A 16,075-nucleotide genomic window follows, 5' to 3' on the forward strand; every position below is an offset into this window, starting at 1 on the left:
ATTGTGATTGCTACAAAATATTTAGTTATTTACTTAGTAACATTTGACTTATTTATTTTCAACATTATCTCAAAATGAATCGTGGTGAATCCAGAAAGCCACGGCGAGTTCCGAGAGACTGGCGTTACCCAGTTAAGTCATATGCAGAGCTTACTCTAAGTCAACAAAACCAGCAACCGAGGTATACAAGGAAATAATCAGCAGATTCTTTCCATTAGTAAAGAGTCTTGTACTACACAATGTAGTCAATAGAGAAAGCAAAACAGCAGTGATTAAATGTATGACGTTTAGTTTAAGCACTATTCGACTGCAATTAAAACCAGAAAACTTAACCTTCGGATTTGCCTTTGTTTTGTTTTTGTGTTATTTCACAGGTTATCACAGGTTATCGTAACCAAAGAACCTGACATCCACTTTCTGGATGAGGAAACTGTTGAGGGTGTCAGTCTCGTTACAGATTCTCAACTTGTTCGCTAGATGCAGGTTCTGCTAGGAAATTATGTTGGAGTTCGTGTGTTTGAGCACACATTCTTCCCAGCCTTGTGGGCCATTCCATTATCCATGGAAAACATCCATCAGGTCCACTCGAAGTCTCATTTTATGCGAGATTTTATGACGCCTAAGCCATCCGGACCACGTTTTCTACTTTACATCGACTCTTCCGGCCAAACTTACTTGGAGAACATGACTCAATATTTCTTCCGCGTGGACACTGATCGTGCCGTTCAATTCATCTCCATCGAAGGTCGACCAATTACCGACACTGTGCTCGATGGCATCTTTACCAGGGAAAAGGATGCTGAAAATAATGCTGGAAAACTGACGTTTGTCATCTGCGATGCTGTCCGATGCAACGGTCAAGACATCACGAAAATGAACGTTTTCCAACGCATCGCTTTTGTCAAAGTAATTTATCATTACGTCTTCCTCACGTACCAATTCTTTTAACAACCTTTTTGTATTAAGGAAAATGTGATGGAGCCGAGATTGGATGCGGTGGAGCACCAAACGATATCCATTAAGAACGAGGTGTTTAATTTGGATATAGTGGACTGCCTGGACTGTAATTCAGCTGATTTTCTGGATACAGAATTCGAAAATGGATTTAAATATCCACTTCGTTCTTTAGTCTTCTTCCCAAGAAACCAGGTTAAATCATTTTTACTGTTTCATCGCAATTCAAGATTCAACTTGACTTTTAAAATTTTGCGCTTTTAAGGAATACGTCGGTGGGACGTGTAAACATGTTTTACAGTGGACAGAAAATGAGAATTATGATTGTGTCTTTCGTATCGTTATTCAGAAAGGGTCAAATGGGTAAGTTCTCACCGAGTTCCTTTACTAAATGAAACATCATTTTCACTTGTCCTTTCTCTTCGTTATTTCGTGTAGGACTGACACTGCCGGATTGCAGGCGGTTGGTCCGTATAATAAAGAAATTTATTTTGCCTCAATCGACATGACGGATGTTATCCAACAACTTGATCTTCGCATCGTTGAGTGTCGCTTCGTAAACGGAAAATGGATTTTGGTCAGAATCAGGAACGATCGCCCGCATCCCCACAGCAGACGTGCCATTATAAGTAATATAATATTTTCCGAATTCGTTAAATGAAAGCAAACAATTCGAGTGTGATAAGGACATTTGTTAATTAATTCTTTCATTTCTTTAGACAAAACGAACATGCTGAAAAATCCCGTGACGCGGGAAATTTTGAAGACAAGTTTAGACAAGTCGAAAGGAAAAATCCAATAAATTTTGATAAATTCCACACTATTTGGTCAGCTCTGAATGTGTCACCCAGAATCAAAATCAAATGCTCCAACCTTTTTCTGAATTTCTTGTCAACTAAGACTAAGTGAATCCAAAAACTGCGTATATCGTTATTTCTGAAAAATTGTTTGCGATTGTTTGTATTTCTGGTTTACCTTTAGCGTAATGTCTCGTAATTGTCAAAAACAAGATGTATGATCGTCCTCGTCTTATCTAACTTCATCAAAAGTGCAGATGATAATAAGTGACGCAGTTTGAATGAAAGGTTTGTTCAAATTAAGTTCGCGATTAACAGTTAGAAAAAAAGGGGTAAAGTAAGTGGTCCAAATCTGTGCAACATTTGTTTTTGATAAATCCTCTAGTATGCCGTAGTCCAACTGTTTACTGCAAATGCCATGAAGGCATTTTTCTTATACTATTTTTAATGCTGTGACTTAATTATTAGTGCAATGACTCTTGTGTAATGAAGCGTCCGCTTAGATAGCGCGCGCTGAATTATTATACTATTTTATTTGAATATTATTCACGCATACCATATATAGTCATGTGCGAAACAAGCGCTATAGTTATTTTGGCCAAGCTTTTATTGTATACGCTTCATGTACTGCTTCTTCCATTATTATAATTTTATTATGCTTAAACCAGCTTAATTAGAATTATGAAGCTAGATTTGCAGCTACAAACACGTTTGTTTGCAGCTGCCAATCTGGAATGTTCTTACCTTTGTTCTCGATTTGCAAACATTTATATTTAGCATTTTGTACGAGGGTTTATAAGGAACTCTCGATCCGCCAGTTCAGTTCAGTTCCAGTTCAGTCTTAGTTCTCTTCCAGTCTTTAGTTCTTGATTTACTTCCGTCTTGTGTTCCTGTTCTAGTCTTGATTTATCTTAGTTCCCTTCTTCAATCGTGTCTAACAGTTACCGGTCCCTTCTTTTGTACCGAGCGTTATTAGTGTTGAGCTCTGTGTTGAGTTCTAGTGCTGTGTCAACAAGTGTCTTATCCTGTCTCCTGTTTCTTCTATTTTTCATCTCAGTAACGGTATGTTATTCTTAATTATTATTTGTGCTACTAGTTATTAGTGTTAGTCCAATACATCGGCTTGTGGGTAAAACGCCTCTGGTTGTTTATTCTTTATTATTTTTAGTCTTCTCTTTGTAAAGTTATTCCGTCCGAGAGGATGGATCTTTACATAATGGTGGCAGCGATTTTAGAACTCACCCACAATGTTGAATAATGATGTATTTGGTGCTAGACCTAAACTTGTACGCACGCCTATTATAAGTGTATCGAATCCCTTGTACAACGTTGTTGAAGTCGAGATCCATGCCCCACCTGTTTCCCCGATTCCGTTGAATTCTGTAGTTTCTGATTATCAAGAAAGTTTTGCAAATATTGTCGATACTGGAAGTGCGAAGCTCATCCAGGATCCTGTCCGGAAAATTCAGGGATCTACCGATAAAGAATTAAGAACCAGGGTGTACAGTGAAATCCAGAAAAAACTTAGATCATACTCCGGTTATCAGCAAGTAGATCCGTTATTAAAAACACCCCCACGTAGACAATGGATTCGCGAAGAAGAAACAGTTTTTAACAGTAGTGACGACGTTTCCTCCCCTTTGTTGCCTTATCTCACTGATTCTTCCACGCCCAAATCTTCTCGTCGAATTACACCAATAATAGATTGGACACGTCGTCTCTCAAATTATTTCAAAGAGAAAACAACGAATGGCAGACCATTTCGAAATTCAATCGAACAGATTAGTAGCGGAACAAATAGAAATTCGGATTCGAAGAACAGTAGAAGGAGTAATACTAGGGCCGAATGCAGTTTATCCGAAAGTAGTTCATCTACTTCCATCATTAATCCTAGCTTTGAAGAACTTAGAGGAAAGAAAGACAGATTTTCAAAAAAACAGTCAAGCAGTCTGGACGCAATTACTTCGGTTATTCCAGAATATTCAGGAGTTGGACACAGAGTCGGAGCTGATAGATCTATCAGCGGCGACGAAGTTAGCAGAGATAACAACCGAATTATCGAAATCCCAACTAGAGCTAACCCAGCCAGAGCTGAGGGAAGCAAGCGGACCAGTCCGGGGAATCAAGCTGTTGACGGAAGTATTGATAAATTGCGGGAGGAAAACATTGACATTCCTTCTGGGGGAAATTCTGTGTCTTCACGAACTTCTTCCGTTCGTACCAAAAAGAGAAGAACATTTCCTAAATTATTTTCCAAGCCAGGAAATACAAAGAGTAGACGAGGACGGAGATTATCACTCGGTAGTTCAAGAAATTGGAGAAGCGTCTTACTTCGTGCTAGAAAGTTTTATAAATTCACACGCCAATTTTCTGAGAAATATTCAAGCCCTCTACACGTTTCTGAACTTAGTTTACAAATTGGGACAAGTACAATCACTCAATCCGGGGCCATTGGAAACACTCAGGCCGGAGCTGATCAGTCTATCGAACAAATTAAATCAGCTTCCCCAAGTCAAGAGGTTCTCACGCAAAATATCTGTCCGGGAGTTAGAATTATTGATCAAGAAAACGAAGAAGAATTTGAAGAAATTAATTTCATTAGCAGTTTCAGCTTCCGAGGAACAAGTCCAGAAAGTGAACAGGCAGAGCCTTCAGGTCAATCAAAGCAGGTCAGAGAATCAATCAGTCCCGAACCAGAGAAGACGATCACGAGGGAACAGAGCTCTAGCTTGCGTCGAACAAGTCCAGCAGGTGAACAGACAGAGCCTTCAGGTCAATCAAAGACAATCAGAGAATCAGTCAGTCCCGAACCAGAGAAGACGATCGCGAGGGAACAGAACTCTAGCTTGCGTCGAACCAGTCCAGGTGGACAGACAGAGCCTTCAGAACAATCACAGAGATTTGGAGTGTTACGCAGTACCCAGTCAGAGAAGACGATCACAAAGGAGCAGACGCTCGACGGGATCTTCGCAGATTTTGGAGAATCGCGTAACAGCACCGATACAAACAAGGGAACTGAGCCCATCGAGTCAATCGATTATAGAGACAGAAATAAGAAACAACATAGAAAGATTCCAAGCACGCCTCAGACTAGTCCTAAGCGTAGTGCCAGAATAGAGGATTTTTGTTTATTATCAAACTCAAATTTAATTACCAAAATGAATACCAATACTACACCTAGATTTGCAGCAGCTTCAGATCTATCCGCTTTTCAAAAAGATCAATATGTCCGCTCAAGCCTACAATCTTTACCATCTTTTTCTGGAGGTGCTCTCCAGCGATTTGACACTTGGCTAGAAACATTTGAAGCCATCATGTATGACTCTGATATGACGGAAAAAGACACTATTCTAGAATTATATAAGAAAATGACAGATAAGGCACATCGAACTATGAAATATATTTTACACAGCGGGAATGACAAATTTGAGGAAATTAAGGAAAAATTATTGGACCATTTTCACGGAGATGAAACGACAGAGAAGTCTTTAAAAAAGTTTAAAAAAGCAAATAGGAAACCAGGGGAAAAGATTTATGATTTCGCTATTCGTCTTAAGGAACTATTCAGATACGCTTATCCCAAGAATTATGAAGAAGACTCCTTTCAAATTATTTTAAAAGAAAAATTCATAGATGGAATTGATGAAAAATTACAAATGAAAGTTAAATATAAAGAATTCAGAACCTTTGACGAACTTGTTGCCGCAACAAGAAAATATTCGGTTCGTATGGAAGCTATTGAATCCAATAAGGAGAGACACGAATTTGTTAATGCTATCAATCAGACTAGTCACTCGAATAATTCAGAGATACAAGAAATCAAACAGATAGTAAGGGAACAACACGAAACGGTCAATGCAATAGCGTCTGCATTAAAACAGGGGAATAAACAGGCAGAAGAAACAGCTACTGACCAAAGTGAAATTGCTAATTGTATACAAGAACTTTCAAAAGCTGTTAGCTTTCTGTTGACAAAAGACGGAAAACAACAACACGTTCAGAAACAAGTAACCTTTCAAAATCAAATGCAAAATTTTCAGCCAACTTACCCCAATAATGGAAATAGTCTCAGATTGCCTTATAAACCACTTATCAGTAATAATACGCAACCGAATCAGCCTTTTTATAATAGACCAAGTTGGCAGCCTCGACCACCCAGATCACAGCAGTGGCAACCGAATCAAAATGCTTTTCAGCAGCCAGGGTTTAGACCAAATTTCCCTACACCTTTTCAAATACCCAATCAACCATCCACTCCGACCCAGCAGTTTACTAGATTTCCACTCATTTGTTTTTCGTGTGGTGTAGAAGGCCATGTAAAGAATAATTGCCCTGTTCCAAGGCAACAGAATTTTCAACCAAATTTTCCATCAAATTTTCAGTCAAATTATCAACCAAATTTTCAGCCAAATCATCAACAAAATTTTCAACAAAGCTTTTCTCAGAATCAACAAGTTGAAGCTTTAGAGTCAGCAAAACCGCCAATTTGTTACAATTGCAGAGGTATCGGACACAAATCAGTTGAGTGTCAAATGAAACCAATGGGCCCAGGTCATCCTAATTTACCAGGACCCCCTCCAAGGAAACAGGGAAACCAATAAGTATCAACTGTGGCTTCGGGTCAGTTGATAGTGAGCCTCTTCTTCAATCCCGAAATATTGCTAAGTTAACTACATTAACAAATGAATCAACTCCTCGAATTCCTCTTTCAAGTTTTCAGCGTTCTTTTCAGGCTTTATTTGATACAGGAGCAGCTAGAAGTGTCATGCATTACAATCTTTTTCAATCTCTTCCACAGCGAAGTCGAGGGACCTGCAGCAAACTCGATTTTGATTTATATGATGTACATGACAAAAAATTAAATACGTTTGGACAAGTGATTTTGCCTATATATTATGGAGATGTTAGATTTTTCCAAAATTTTGTGATTAGTGATGGTATTTCAGAAGATTGTATTTTAGGATGGGATGCTATTAGGAAACATGGTTTTACAATTAATGGGGAAAATCAGAGCATTTATCTAGCTAGAGAGGAGCCAGACCAACAAAAAGGCACATCGGGACCAGCGCCCGAAATGACGATTACAGCAAGTCAACGAGTAAAAATACCCCAGCAATCAGTTATGGTAATTGAGGCAAAGATGAAGAGATCATTTCCTTACGTCTCTCCTAAAGCGACAGTGGTTTTTACGTCTAATAAAACACTACCAGGTGGTCTAGAAATAAGAGATTTTGTTAGCACCGTTTCGAACGATGGAAAATATAGTTTATTAGTAGAAAATCATTCAATGCATTCTGTTTGTTTACCAAGATCTTCTCAATTAGGAACGATTGAAATTGCGAGTTCAATCATTGGAAAAGTAAAAATAGATTATGATAGTAGTTTAGGGGATAAAACTCAAGTTTGGTTAAACTGTGAGGACCCAGAAAAAGGAAATATGGATAATGATAATAAATTAAGGGATAATACTCAAGTTTGGTTAAACTGTGAGGACCCAGATAAAGTTGAAATAGATAATGATAGTAGTTTAGGGGATAAAACTCATGATTGTTTAAGACAATACTATGAGGACCCAGAAAGCTTTAAAGAGCCGCAAGGTTATTCACGACGGAACATTGTGGCAGCAGATTTTTTTTGCGAACCTAAGGATTTTTCCCGTCGGATTCTTACGGTGTCAGAAAATATAAATGAGCCAGAGGTTTATCCAAGAAGGAGCCTGGTGGCGTCAGAAAGCTTAAAAGAGCCTAAAGTTGATTTACGACGGAGCTTTGAGGCAACAGATTTTTTTTGCAAGCCTATGGAGGTAGCAGAAGATCTTAAAGAGCCGACATTTTATAATGAGGTTCCAAAGGATCTTAATAGTGATTTAAGCTTAGATTTAAGGTCAAGCGATTATTTAAAGCAGAGTAGAAAGATAGAGACTGAAAACGCGTACGCGAACGCAGAAAAGGAGAGAAGCGGTAAAAATCCAGAAGTTGATTCATTTGAATTCCCAGACGTTGATTTAGAATTTCGAGAACCCCTTTCGGACTTAATCTTTGAATTTAAAAAAATTTTCGCTTCTGAAACTTCAGAGTTGGGTAGTACCGACTTAATAAAACATACGATAGACACACAAGGGAGAGGCCCTATCAGACTACGCCCATATCGCTTACATGTAAAATATAAAGATATAGTTCTTAAGTTATTGGCTGACTTGAAAAAAGCTGGGATTATAGAGGAATCAATTTCAGCTTGGGCAGCACCAGTAGTTATAGTTATAAAAAAGAATGGAGAAATAAGAGTTTGTGTTGATTACCGTAAATTAAATAGTATAACAAAGAAAGATTCTTTTCCGATGCCTCGTATTGACGACACTTTAGATAAGTTATACGGAAAAAAGTTTTTCTCCACTTTGGACTTGGCCTCAGGCTATTATCAAATTGAATTGGAAGAATCGGCCAAAGAAAAAACAGCATTTGTAATAGAAGATCACCTTTATCAGTTTACGAGAATGCCATTTGGATTATGTAACGGGCCACCAACTTTCCAACGGCTAATGAATTATGCCTTGAGAGACGTCTTAGGGAAGAAGGCATTGGTCTATTTGGATGACGTTATAATTTTTTCAGACACATTTGAACAACATTTGGAAGACCTCCGTGAAGTATTCGAGTTGATAAGGGAAGCAAAATTAACGTTAAAATTCAAAAAATGTCAATTTTTGCAAAGATCAGTTAATTATCTGGGCCATGTGATAACAGCGGAGGGTATCAAACCAGACCCAGCAAAAATCGAGCAAATAAAGAACTACAAAATACCGGCATCAGCAGATGAAGTTCGTTCCTTTCTAGGATTTGTTGGATATTATAGAAAATTTTCACCAGATTTTGGCGCGATAGCAAAACCATTAACTAGAAAGACGCATAAGGATATGTTAAAACAGCCGTTCACTTGGACGGAAGAAGATCAGAAGGCGTTTGAAACGTTACGCGACCGTCTTGTGACGCCGCCCATACTGGCATATCCCAACTTCAACGAAAAGTTTTTACTTTTCACCGATGCCTGTGACTACGGAATTGGAGCCGTACTGTCGCAAGTGCAAAACGGAGAAGAACACCCGATAGCCTATGCAAGTAGACAGCTGACGAAGCCAGAAATGAAATACTGTACTACTGAGAAAGAGGCATTGGCGATAGTTTATGCAATAAAACATTTTAAACATTATTTACTAGATAGGCCTTTTGAGATAATTACTGATCACGCAGCTCTTCAGTGGTTAAAAAATCAGAAGGATAGTAACGGTAGACTTGGTAGATGGGCTATAGAATTAGCAGGAGTAAATTACGAAATAAAGTATAGGCCTGGGAGAGTTCACCAAAACGCAGATGCTCTTTCACGTATGAAGATAGCGAGCCTAGTAACAATCCAATCGACGGATAAATTTCAATATGTATGTGAAAAGCAGAGTGAAGACGAATTATGTAAAGAGATTAAAGTTTATTTAGAAACCGGGGAATTAGATCAAAAATATGAAAACAAGAAACCAGAATGGGCAAAAGAAATAGAATATTTTGAAGTAGTCAACGGAGTGCTTTACCGACGGGAAATTTTAACAAAAAAGAGCAAGAGAAACGAAATAAACCATCAGCTAGTTCTCCCCCTTTCGCTTCGTTTGCTAGTATTAAAAGAGCTTCATGACGGACCAATGGGAGGTCATTTAGCATTTCTTCGCACATACTTGAAAGTTAAAAATAACTATTATTGGCCAAAAATGAGAAAAGAAATCGAAGAATATTGTAAAGCTTGTAAAGAATGTACAGAAAATTCCAAGTGTACGTTAAAGGCCTATTTACATCCACATGACCTAGCACAAGCACCCTTTCAAGTCATAGGAATTGATTTCCTGGGTCCAATAACACCAGCATCAACAAACGGAAATAAATATATCTTGGTAGTCACGGACTATTTTTCCCGTTGGCCAGAAGCATTCGCGCTAAAGAATCAGAAAGCTTTAACGACGGCCAAATGTTTATTTGACACAGTAGTGACCCGGCACGGAATGCCTAATGCTATCGTTTCAGACAGAGGAACAAATTTCACTTCAAAATTATTTAAATATTTTTGCGAAAAATTGAAAATAAAACATAGATTAACGACCTCTTATCACCCGGCTAGTAATGGAGAGACAGAAAGATTTAATAGAACGATAACGACCATGTTAAGAAAACAATTAAAAGACGGTAATCATGAAGATTGGGAAGATTTAATCGACCCTTTACTCTTTGCCTATAGAAATTCAATTCATTCTTCGTCAAACGAGACCCCGTATTATATCATCCACGGTAGAGATGCCAACATACCTATAAATGAATTTCTGGGAGCAATCCCTAAAACAAATATTTCACCCTCCGATTATGTAGGAAATCTGGTCAATCGTTTACGCTACACTTTTCAACGAGTACGGGAAGAAAGTGAAAAAGCGAGGGAGCGGCAACGAGAACAATATAACAAAAGAGCAAAGGAAAATAAATATGTAGTAGGGGATAGAGTTCTATTAGATATAGTGGTAGTACAAACCGGAGACAGTAAGAAATTTACTTCAAAATATAAAGGACCCTTTCGAGTAATTAAAACTTATAATAACAAGACAGTAGACATCGCCGACAATTCTTATAATATCCAACGCGTGCATGTGAATAGGCTAAAACCGCTGTTTGAAACGATGCTGTGGAAAGACGAAGCGTGCCCAGAAATAGAGAAACCAGCCGAAATAAAAGACCCGCGCTTTAAGTCAATAAGTACGCAAGTAACAGAAGGAGCAGAGGATGAAAAAGACGAAATAAATAGCGAAGAATCAAATATTTCTAGTAACAGTAATGAGGATGAAGATGACGAAATAAATAGCGAAGAATCAAGTATTTCAAGTGAAAGTAATGACGATGGCTGGGAAACTTTTAGTAATGAAAGCGATTCAATTGAAACGGAAAACGAAGAAAACGTAAACGACGTAGGCCTAACAGACGAGGAAAATTCTAGCATAGATAAGAATAACGCCGAAAAAGAAACAACGAAAGTCAATGCAAACGAAAAGGAAAAAGGATTGCATACGGGGAGAAAAAGCACAAGTAAAGAGAAAAAGGGGAGCAATATTCAAAAAGCTAAAAATAGAAACTCGCGTCCTTATCGCGAGCGCGTTTCCCCCTGTCCACCCTCCCCTGTGTTAGCTGATATCATATTTAACGCACCATCAACACCAACTCAGCCCCTTCAAGCAAATTTACACCCAGTAGCAACGGCAGAGAAAAAGAAAGAAATAAAGAAGAAAGAAACAAGAAAAGTGGCCGATCCCAAATATTTGAATGAAAGACCCAAAAGAATTCGCCGCGAACCCGCCCGTTATAGAACAGATGTTTAAAAAAAAAAAAAAGAGAAAAAGAGAAAAAGAAAAATCTTGACCAAATTAAACATCTAATAAAACATAGAAACGCCCACGACGGATTCAATAGGAGGAAAGAGGGTTATTAGCCAAGAGATCGATCCTTGTTCACCCACTCCAACATTTACATTCGTACAGTGTGCAATATTTGTTTGTGTTTTCTCCTAAAGTTAAAAGTTCTCTTCAAAAAGAAAAAAAATGGATTCCCCATCACGCAGCGAAAGTTCTACCGACAGTGCTGATATCCGTAGGGTCGAGTTTGAAGACGGGCGGGTAGTGCACCTTCCAAACAGAATGCCCGAGGAGAGAGTTATGGAAGTGCGTAGTAGTCAACAGGACTTACAATTTTATCACCGTTACAACGCGGGTGACGTTTGCCTGGGTCCAGGTGAGGACCACTGGGAGGCTCTAGGCCGTCGAAGTGAGCTCTCAAAAAATTTGATTACAGCGGTATATATGAACAGGCTATCGGAGTCAGTCAATACTGGCAATTGGGTTCAAGTGAGGGAGAACATGAGAGCTATACTCGATGTGGATCCGGCAAACAGACGTTCACCACTAAATTGGAACGTCCCGGATCAACAAAGACATCACTTCAACTACGAGCCCGTTGACGCAAGAGAAAGGGAAGAACGAGAAGAGGAATACGAAGGGTTCGGAGTCCCGTTCGTAAGACCCGTTCAAGATGTAAACGAAAGAGAAGAAAATGATGGCCGCGAATCCCCATTCGTGAGATGGAGACGCGAGCAACTGCAAGGCATCAACAATGGAGACCCGTGGGGAGAAGAACCGGATGCGTGGGCCATACCATCTCCAAGAAACAGCCCAGTAGACCCACACCCAGAAGAGTGGGATATGTACTGGGGCCAACCGGCAGCGCCCCATTTAATCGAAAATCCACAACCGAATTGGATTCAACAAGGGAATGTGGGCCGTTCCAATCGGAGCGGGCTACCTGCAGAGGAGTGGGAGCGGGAAGAAGAAAGTCCCGAAAATTAATTAAAAAATTTGTTGTTTTGGATGTTCTGTTTTTTTTTTTTGCCATTTGAGGCTATGTACGCCTTTACATGCTTTTAAACGTTCATTCTCTTATATGCTTATCCCCAACAAAAATATACTTTACCTTAATGCATCAAATAGAAAATAAATAAATTGTTCAGTAAATATCGAAAAAAAGAGCAGTAGGAAAAACAGGAATAGTGAGAAGGAAAAAGAAGTTTTAAAACATAACAAAGAATGAAAAAAAGGAGTAGAAAAGAGCGAGAGAAAGAGCAAGTGGGAGCATACTATGAGAGACGAAGAGGGAGAATAAGAGGGAGAATAAGGGGGAGAATAAGAGGGAGAATGGGAGGGAGAATAAGAGGGAGAATAAGAGGGAGAATGGGAGGGAGAATAAGAGGGAGCATACTATGAGAGACGGAGACTGAAGGAAGAATGAGGGAGGGCATGAGAGGAAGCATACCGTGAAAGAATAAGAAGTAGAAAACAAGAGAAAAAGAATAAACCATTTTGATATTTGCATTTTGATTTAAATAGTAGCCTATTCCGCGTCAATAGTGCAAACGCTTGAAATTTTCAAACAGTAAATTTACTTTTAGGTCAAGATAATGACGGTAGGCCTAGTTATTAGAACAAAAAACGAATTTATTTTCTTTGTAGACGCCGTTTTTCTTGAATATTTCCCTTGCTTGCGCGTCCAGTATATATATTTACCCTCCAAAAAAATCTTTACCCTCCCACATTATTATCCAATATCTTAATATTGTCCCATTCATCGTGTTCTTTTTATAATTGATTATATTTTGTCTTAAATTTGTTTTGTAACCCATAAAAAACAAAAATCGCTTTCGCTACGAGAAAATCTTAATAGAAAAAAAAACCCACAACCGATGATTGATAAATGCTTTAAATGATAATTTTTATTCTTTGAATCTTTTCTTACTGTATTGTTATATTATGTGTGAATTTTGTATTACTCTATAAATTTTTGTCATCAGTAGCACGGGAATGTTTGTTCTCCGTATGCTACTGCTGCTAGGCCTATACGCTCTAGGCCTAACCGCTCTCGAGGTCACCGTCTGTGATTGCGAGCAAGCGTCTCAAAAAGGAGTTCTGCAATTCTCCGATGAAGACTGTCAGCCCGAAAAAAATGAAAATCGCACAAATGCAGTTAATTATTCAGTATACACTGAAAAACGGGAAGAATTAAAATTCCCTGGCTATATTTGTGCAAGATGGAAGCAAATCAAACACATTACTACAAGCTTCTTCGGTCAAAAAGTGGTTGTGCCTGACAAAATTGCCTTGGAAACTTCACCTCTCGAGTGCCTAACAATGTACGAAAGCCGTCGGTGCAATGAACAACCAATGACGATCAACGACAATAAATTTTTCTACGATCAAGAACCAGTGGAAGATGGATGGTGGTTGGAAACAGTCACAGCCGAAACTATCAACTGTGCCGTCGAAAAAATCCAACTGTACCAAGAAACAGAAGGGGAAAGTTTTTCAACTCCCCTTGGAATAGCGCCAGCAACAGCGGGCAGCATATCCCACAATCACCTTACTTTAATTTGGGATAAAACATTTACCGTAAAATCAGAGCCTAAAGCACGTCTGGTTGAATCTGGTGTCGCGATAATAATAACAACCGGCACACCAAATAAATTCCGAATGCACGATGAAGAAAAAGAACTAGAATTTCACATACAAATAACGAACAAGAGGTGCCTCCCACCACTGACAACTTGCGACGTTAAAGCAGATGCTTTTGACGTGATAGGCCAACCTAAACTATACATTTTCACAACACCAATTATTCCGAAAAATTCTTCGCTAGAGGAAGTGTCAAGAAAACGCCCGGTGTTGAAAGAAGATGCAAGTATTGATGTCGTCGCCAACTTTCAATACTTGCGTGACCAGCTCCTCGACAACGAAAACGACTTGACTCGAGAAATAGAGAACTTACAGTGCGAAAAAAGGAAAGCTACCCATGAACGTGTTGTTTCTACAGCCCAGTTTAACGGATGGCTGGCAGCATCCATGGTCAACCTTCCGAAGTGTACTAAACTGAGCGCGTTCGGGAAAACAGTGCTAGCTATTACTTGCAAAGTGCGCAACGTGTCGTTCGCTGCAGAAGTGACAAACTGTGGACCTCAGCCAAAATTTGAAAAATATACCATAAATCGTGACGGTTGGGAATTAGTTCCGTTTTCACCATGTTACTGGTCTGTAGGCTTTATAAACTTTAATGATAAGCCGTATGCCTACAGCAATGGGACTTGGCGGCCAATCGTCGCACAGATTGTGGTCCCAACACAAACTTTGGCGCATTCATTTCGCTATAATGAAGTGAAATATTTTGATTATGTGCATCAATCTAATCCAGCCTATAACGACGCCCTATTGGACAGCATGAACGTGCTAGCAGATATCGTTTCAACAATTAACGATCACTCCGCCGGAAATTTCACGCCATCTCACGTTCCAAGGACCACTAATATCTTAGTCAACGCCGAAGAATTGTCTGTCTACCCGGATTGGATTGAAAAAATAAAGAAATATTTTCTTCTTGCAGTAGTCATCATCATCGCTATTATCCTGATTCGCATTTTTATAGCTTGTGGCTGTTGCAATCTGCTTAAAAGTTTTTGCTGTTTTCTATGCAAACCTAAAGCTACCACCGCCGTCAATCCACGCGCGCGCCGTCCTTTGAATTGAATTACGGGGCGTAATTCAACGGAGGTGGGAGTGATGTAATGAAGCGTCCGCTTAGATAGCGCGCGCTGAATTATTATACTATTTTATTTGAATATTATTCACGCATACCATATATAGTCATGTGCGAAACAAGCGCTATAGTTATTTTGGCCAAGCTTTTATTGTATACGCTTCATGTACTGCTTCTTCCATTATTATAATTTTATTATGCTTAAACCAGCTTAATTAGAATTATGAAGCTAGATTTGCAGCTACAAACACGTTTGTTTGCAGCTGCCAATCTGGAATGTTCTTACCTTTGTTCTCGATTTGCAAACATTTATATTTAGCATTTTGTACGAGGGTTTATAAGGAACTCTCGATCCGCCAGTTCAGTTCAGTTCCAGTTCAGTCTTAGTTCTCTTCCAGTCTTTAGTTCTTGATTTACTTCCGTCTTGTGTTCCTGTTCTAGTCTTGATTTATCTTAGTTCCCTTCTTCAATCGTGTCTAACAGTTACCGGTCCCTTCTTTTGTACCGAGCGTTATTAGTGTTGAGCTCTGTGTTGAGTTCTAGTGCTGTGTCAACAAGTGTCTTATCCTGTCTCCTGTTTCTTCTATTTTTCATCTCAGTAACGGTATGTTATTCTTAATTATTATTTGTGCTACTAGTTATTAGTGTTAGTCCAATACATCGGCTTGTGGGTAAAACGCCTCTGGTTGTTTATTCTTTATTATTTTTAGTCTTCTCTTTGTAAAGTTATTCCGTCCGAGAGGATGGATCTTTACACTTGTAAATGACAGCCAACATCTTAATCAACTGGAAAGGCAGGAAAGCATTGCATGTGTAGTGTGCCTGTTCTCGGCCTGCAGACTCTAAATGTAACTTGTTTGTTTTCATACAGGATTATTTCCGCCTTTTATTTTTGCATGAGGTTCAAGCCCCAAAGCTAAATACGAGGTAATTGGATATTTTGTTAATCTCCTTGGTCTTCATTTGTTTGCTAATTGCTAATTTGTCTAGCAGGCTGTAGGCTCTTAAACAAACCTTTTAGATCCTTGCCTTCTCATGAAGGACTCATGAAGGATGCTGTTTCCATCGCTGATTGATTTTGGCACCAATCTCAGAAAGTCAGAAGCTATGAGGTACGTTTATATAGTTATAATTGTTTAATTCATTGCAGAAACTTCCCCTTCTAATCCTTTTTGC

At 38.9% G+C, this 16,075-nt stretch overlaps 2 protein-coding genes and 1 long non-coding RNA gene across 9 annotated transcripts in view; all 3 read left to right on the forward strand.

Moving 5' to 3' along the window:
* Nucleotides 1–16,075, forward strand: part of LOC124342686 (importin subunit alpha-5-like) — a 97,078-nt gene that overhangs the window by 15,244 nt on the left and 65,759 nt on the right. The window lies entirely within an intron of this gene.
* LOC124342778 (mRNA-capping enzyme-like) lies at nt 27–1,834 on the forward strand. Its single transcript, XM_046795938.1, has 6 exons — nt 27–181; nt 375–906; nt 967–1,149; nt 1,220–1,317; nt 1,393–1,583; nt 1,674–1,834. Exons 2-6 carry the CDS (start codon nt 478–480, stop codon nt 1,754–1,756), a joined length of 984 nt encoding a protein of 327 aa, XP_046651894.1. The 5' UTR covers nt 27–181; nt 375–477; the 3' UTR covers nt 1,757–1,834.
* LOC124342907 overlaps nt 3,424–16,075 on the forward strand; it is a 30,412-nt gene continuing 17,760 nt past the window's right edge. For 4 of the 6 annotated variants that reach the window (XR_006918945.1, XR_006918940.1, XR_006918944.1 and 1 more), the window contains exons 1-2: nt 15,659–15,826; nt 15,893–16,011. This is a non-coding gene — a long non-coding RNA (uncharacterized LOC124342907). Of the gene's footprint in view, nt 3,435–15,658; nt 15,827–15,889; nt 16,012–16,075 lie in introns of those variants that run through there. The other 2 variants (XR_006918943.1, XR_006918942.1) reach the window with 2 other exon arrangements.

This window comes from Daphnia pulicaria, chromosome 6, assembly GCF_021234035.1.
Source record: "Daphnia pulicaria isolate SC F1-1A chromosome 6, SC_F0-13Bv2, whole genome shotgun sequence".
Classification (NCBI taxonomy): domain Eukaryota; kingdom Metazoa; phylum Arthropoda; class Branchiopoda; order Diplostraca; family Daphniidae; genus Daphnia; species Daphnia pulicaria.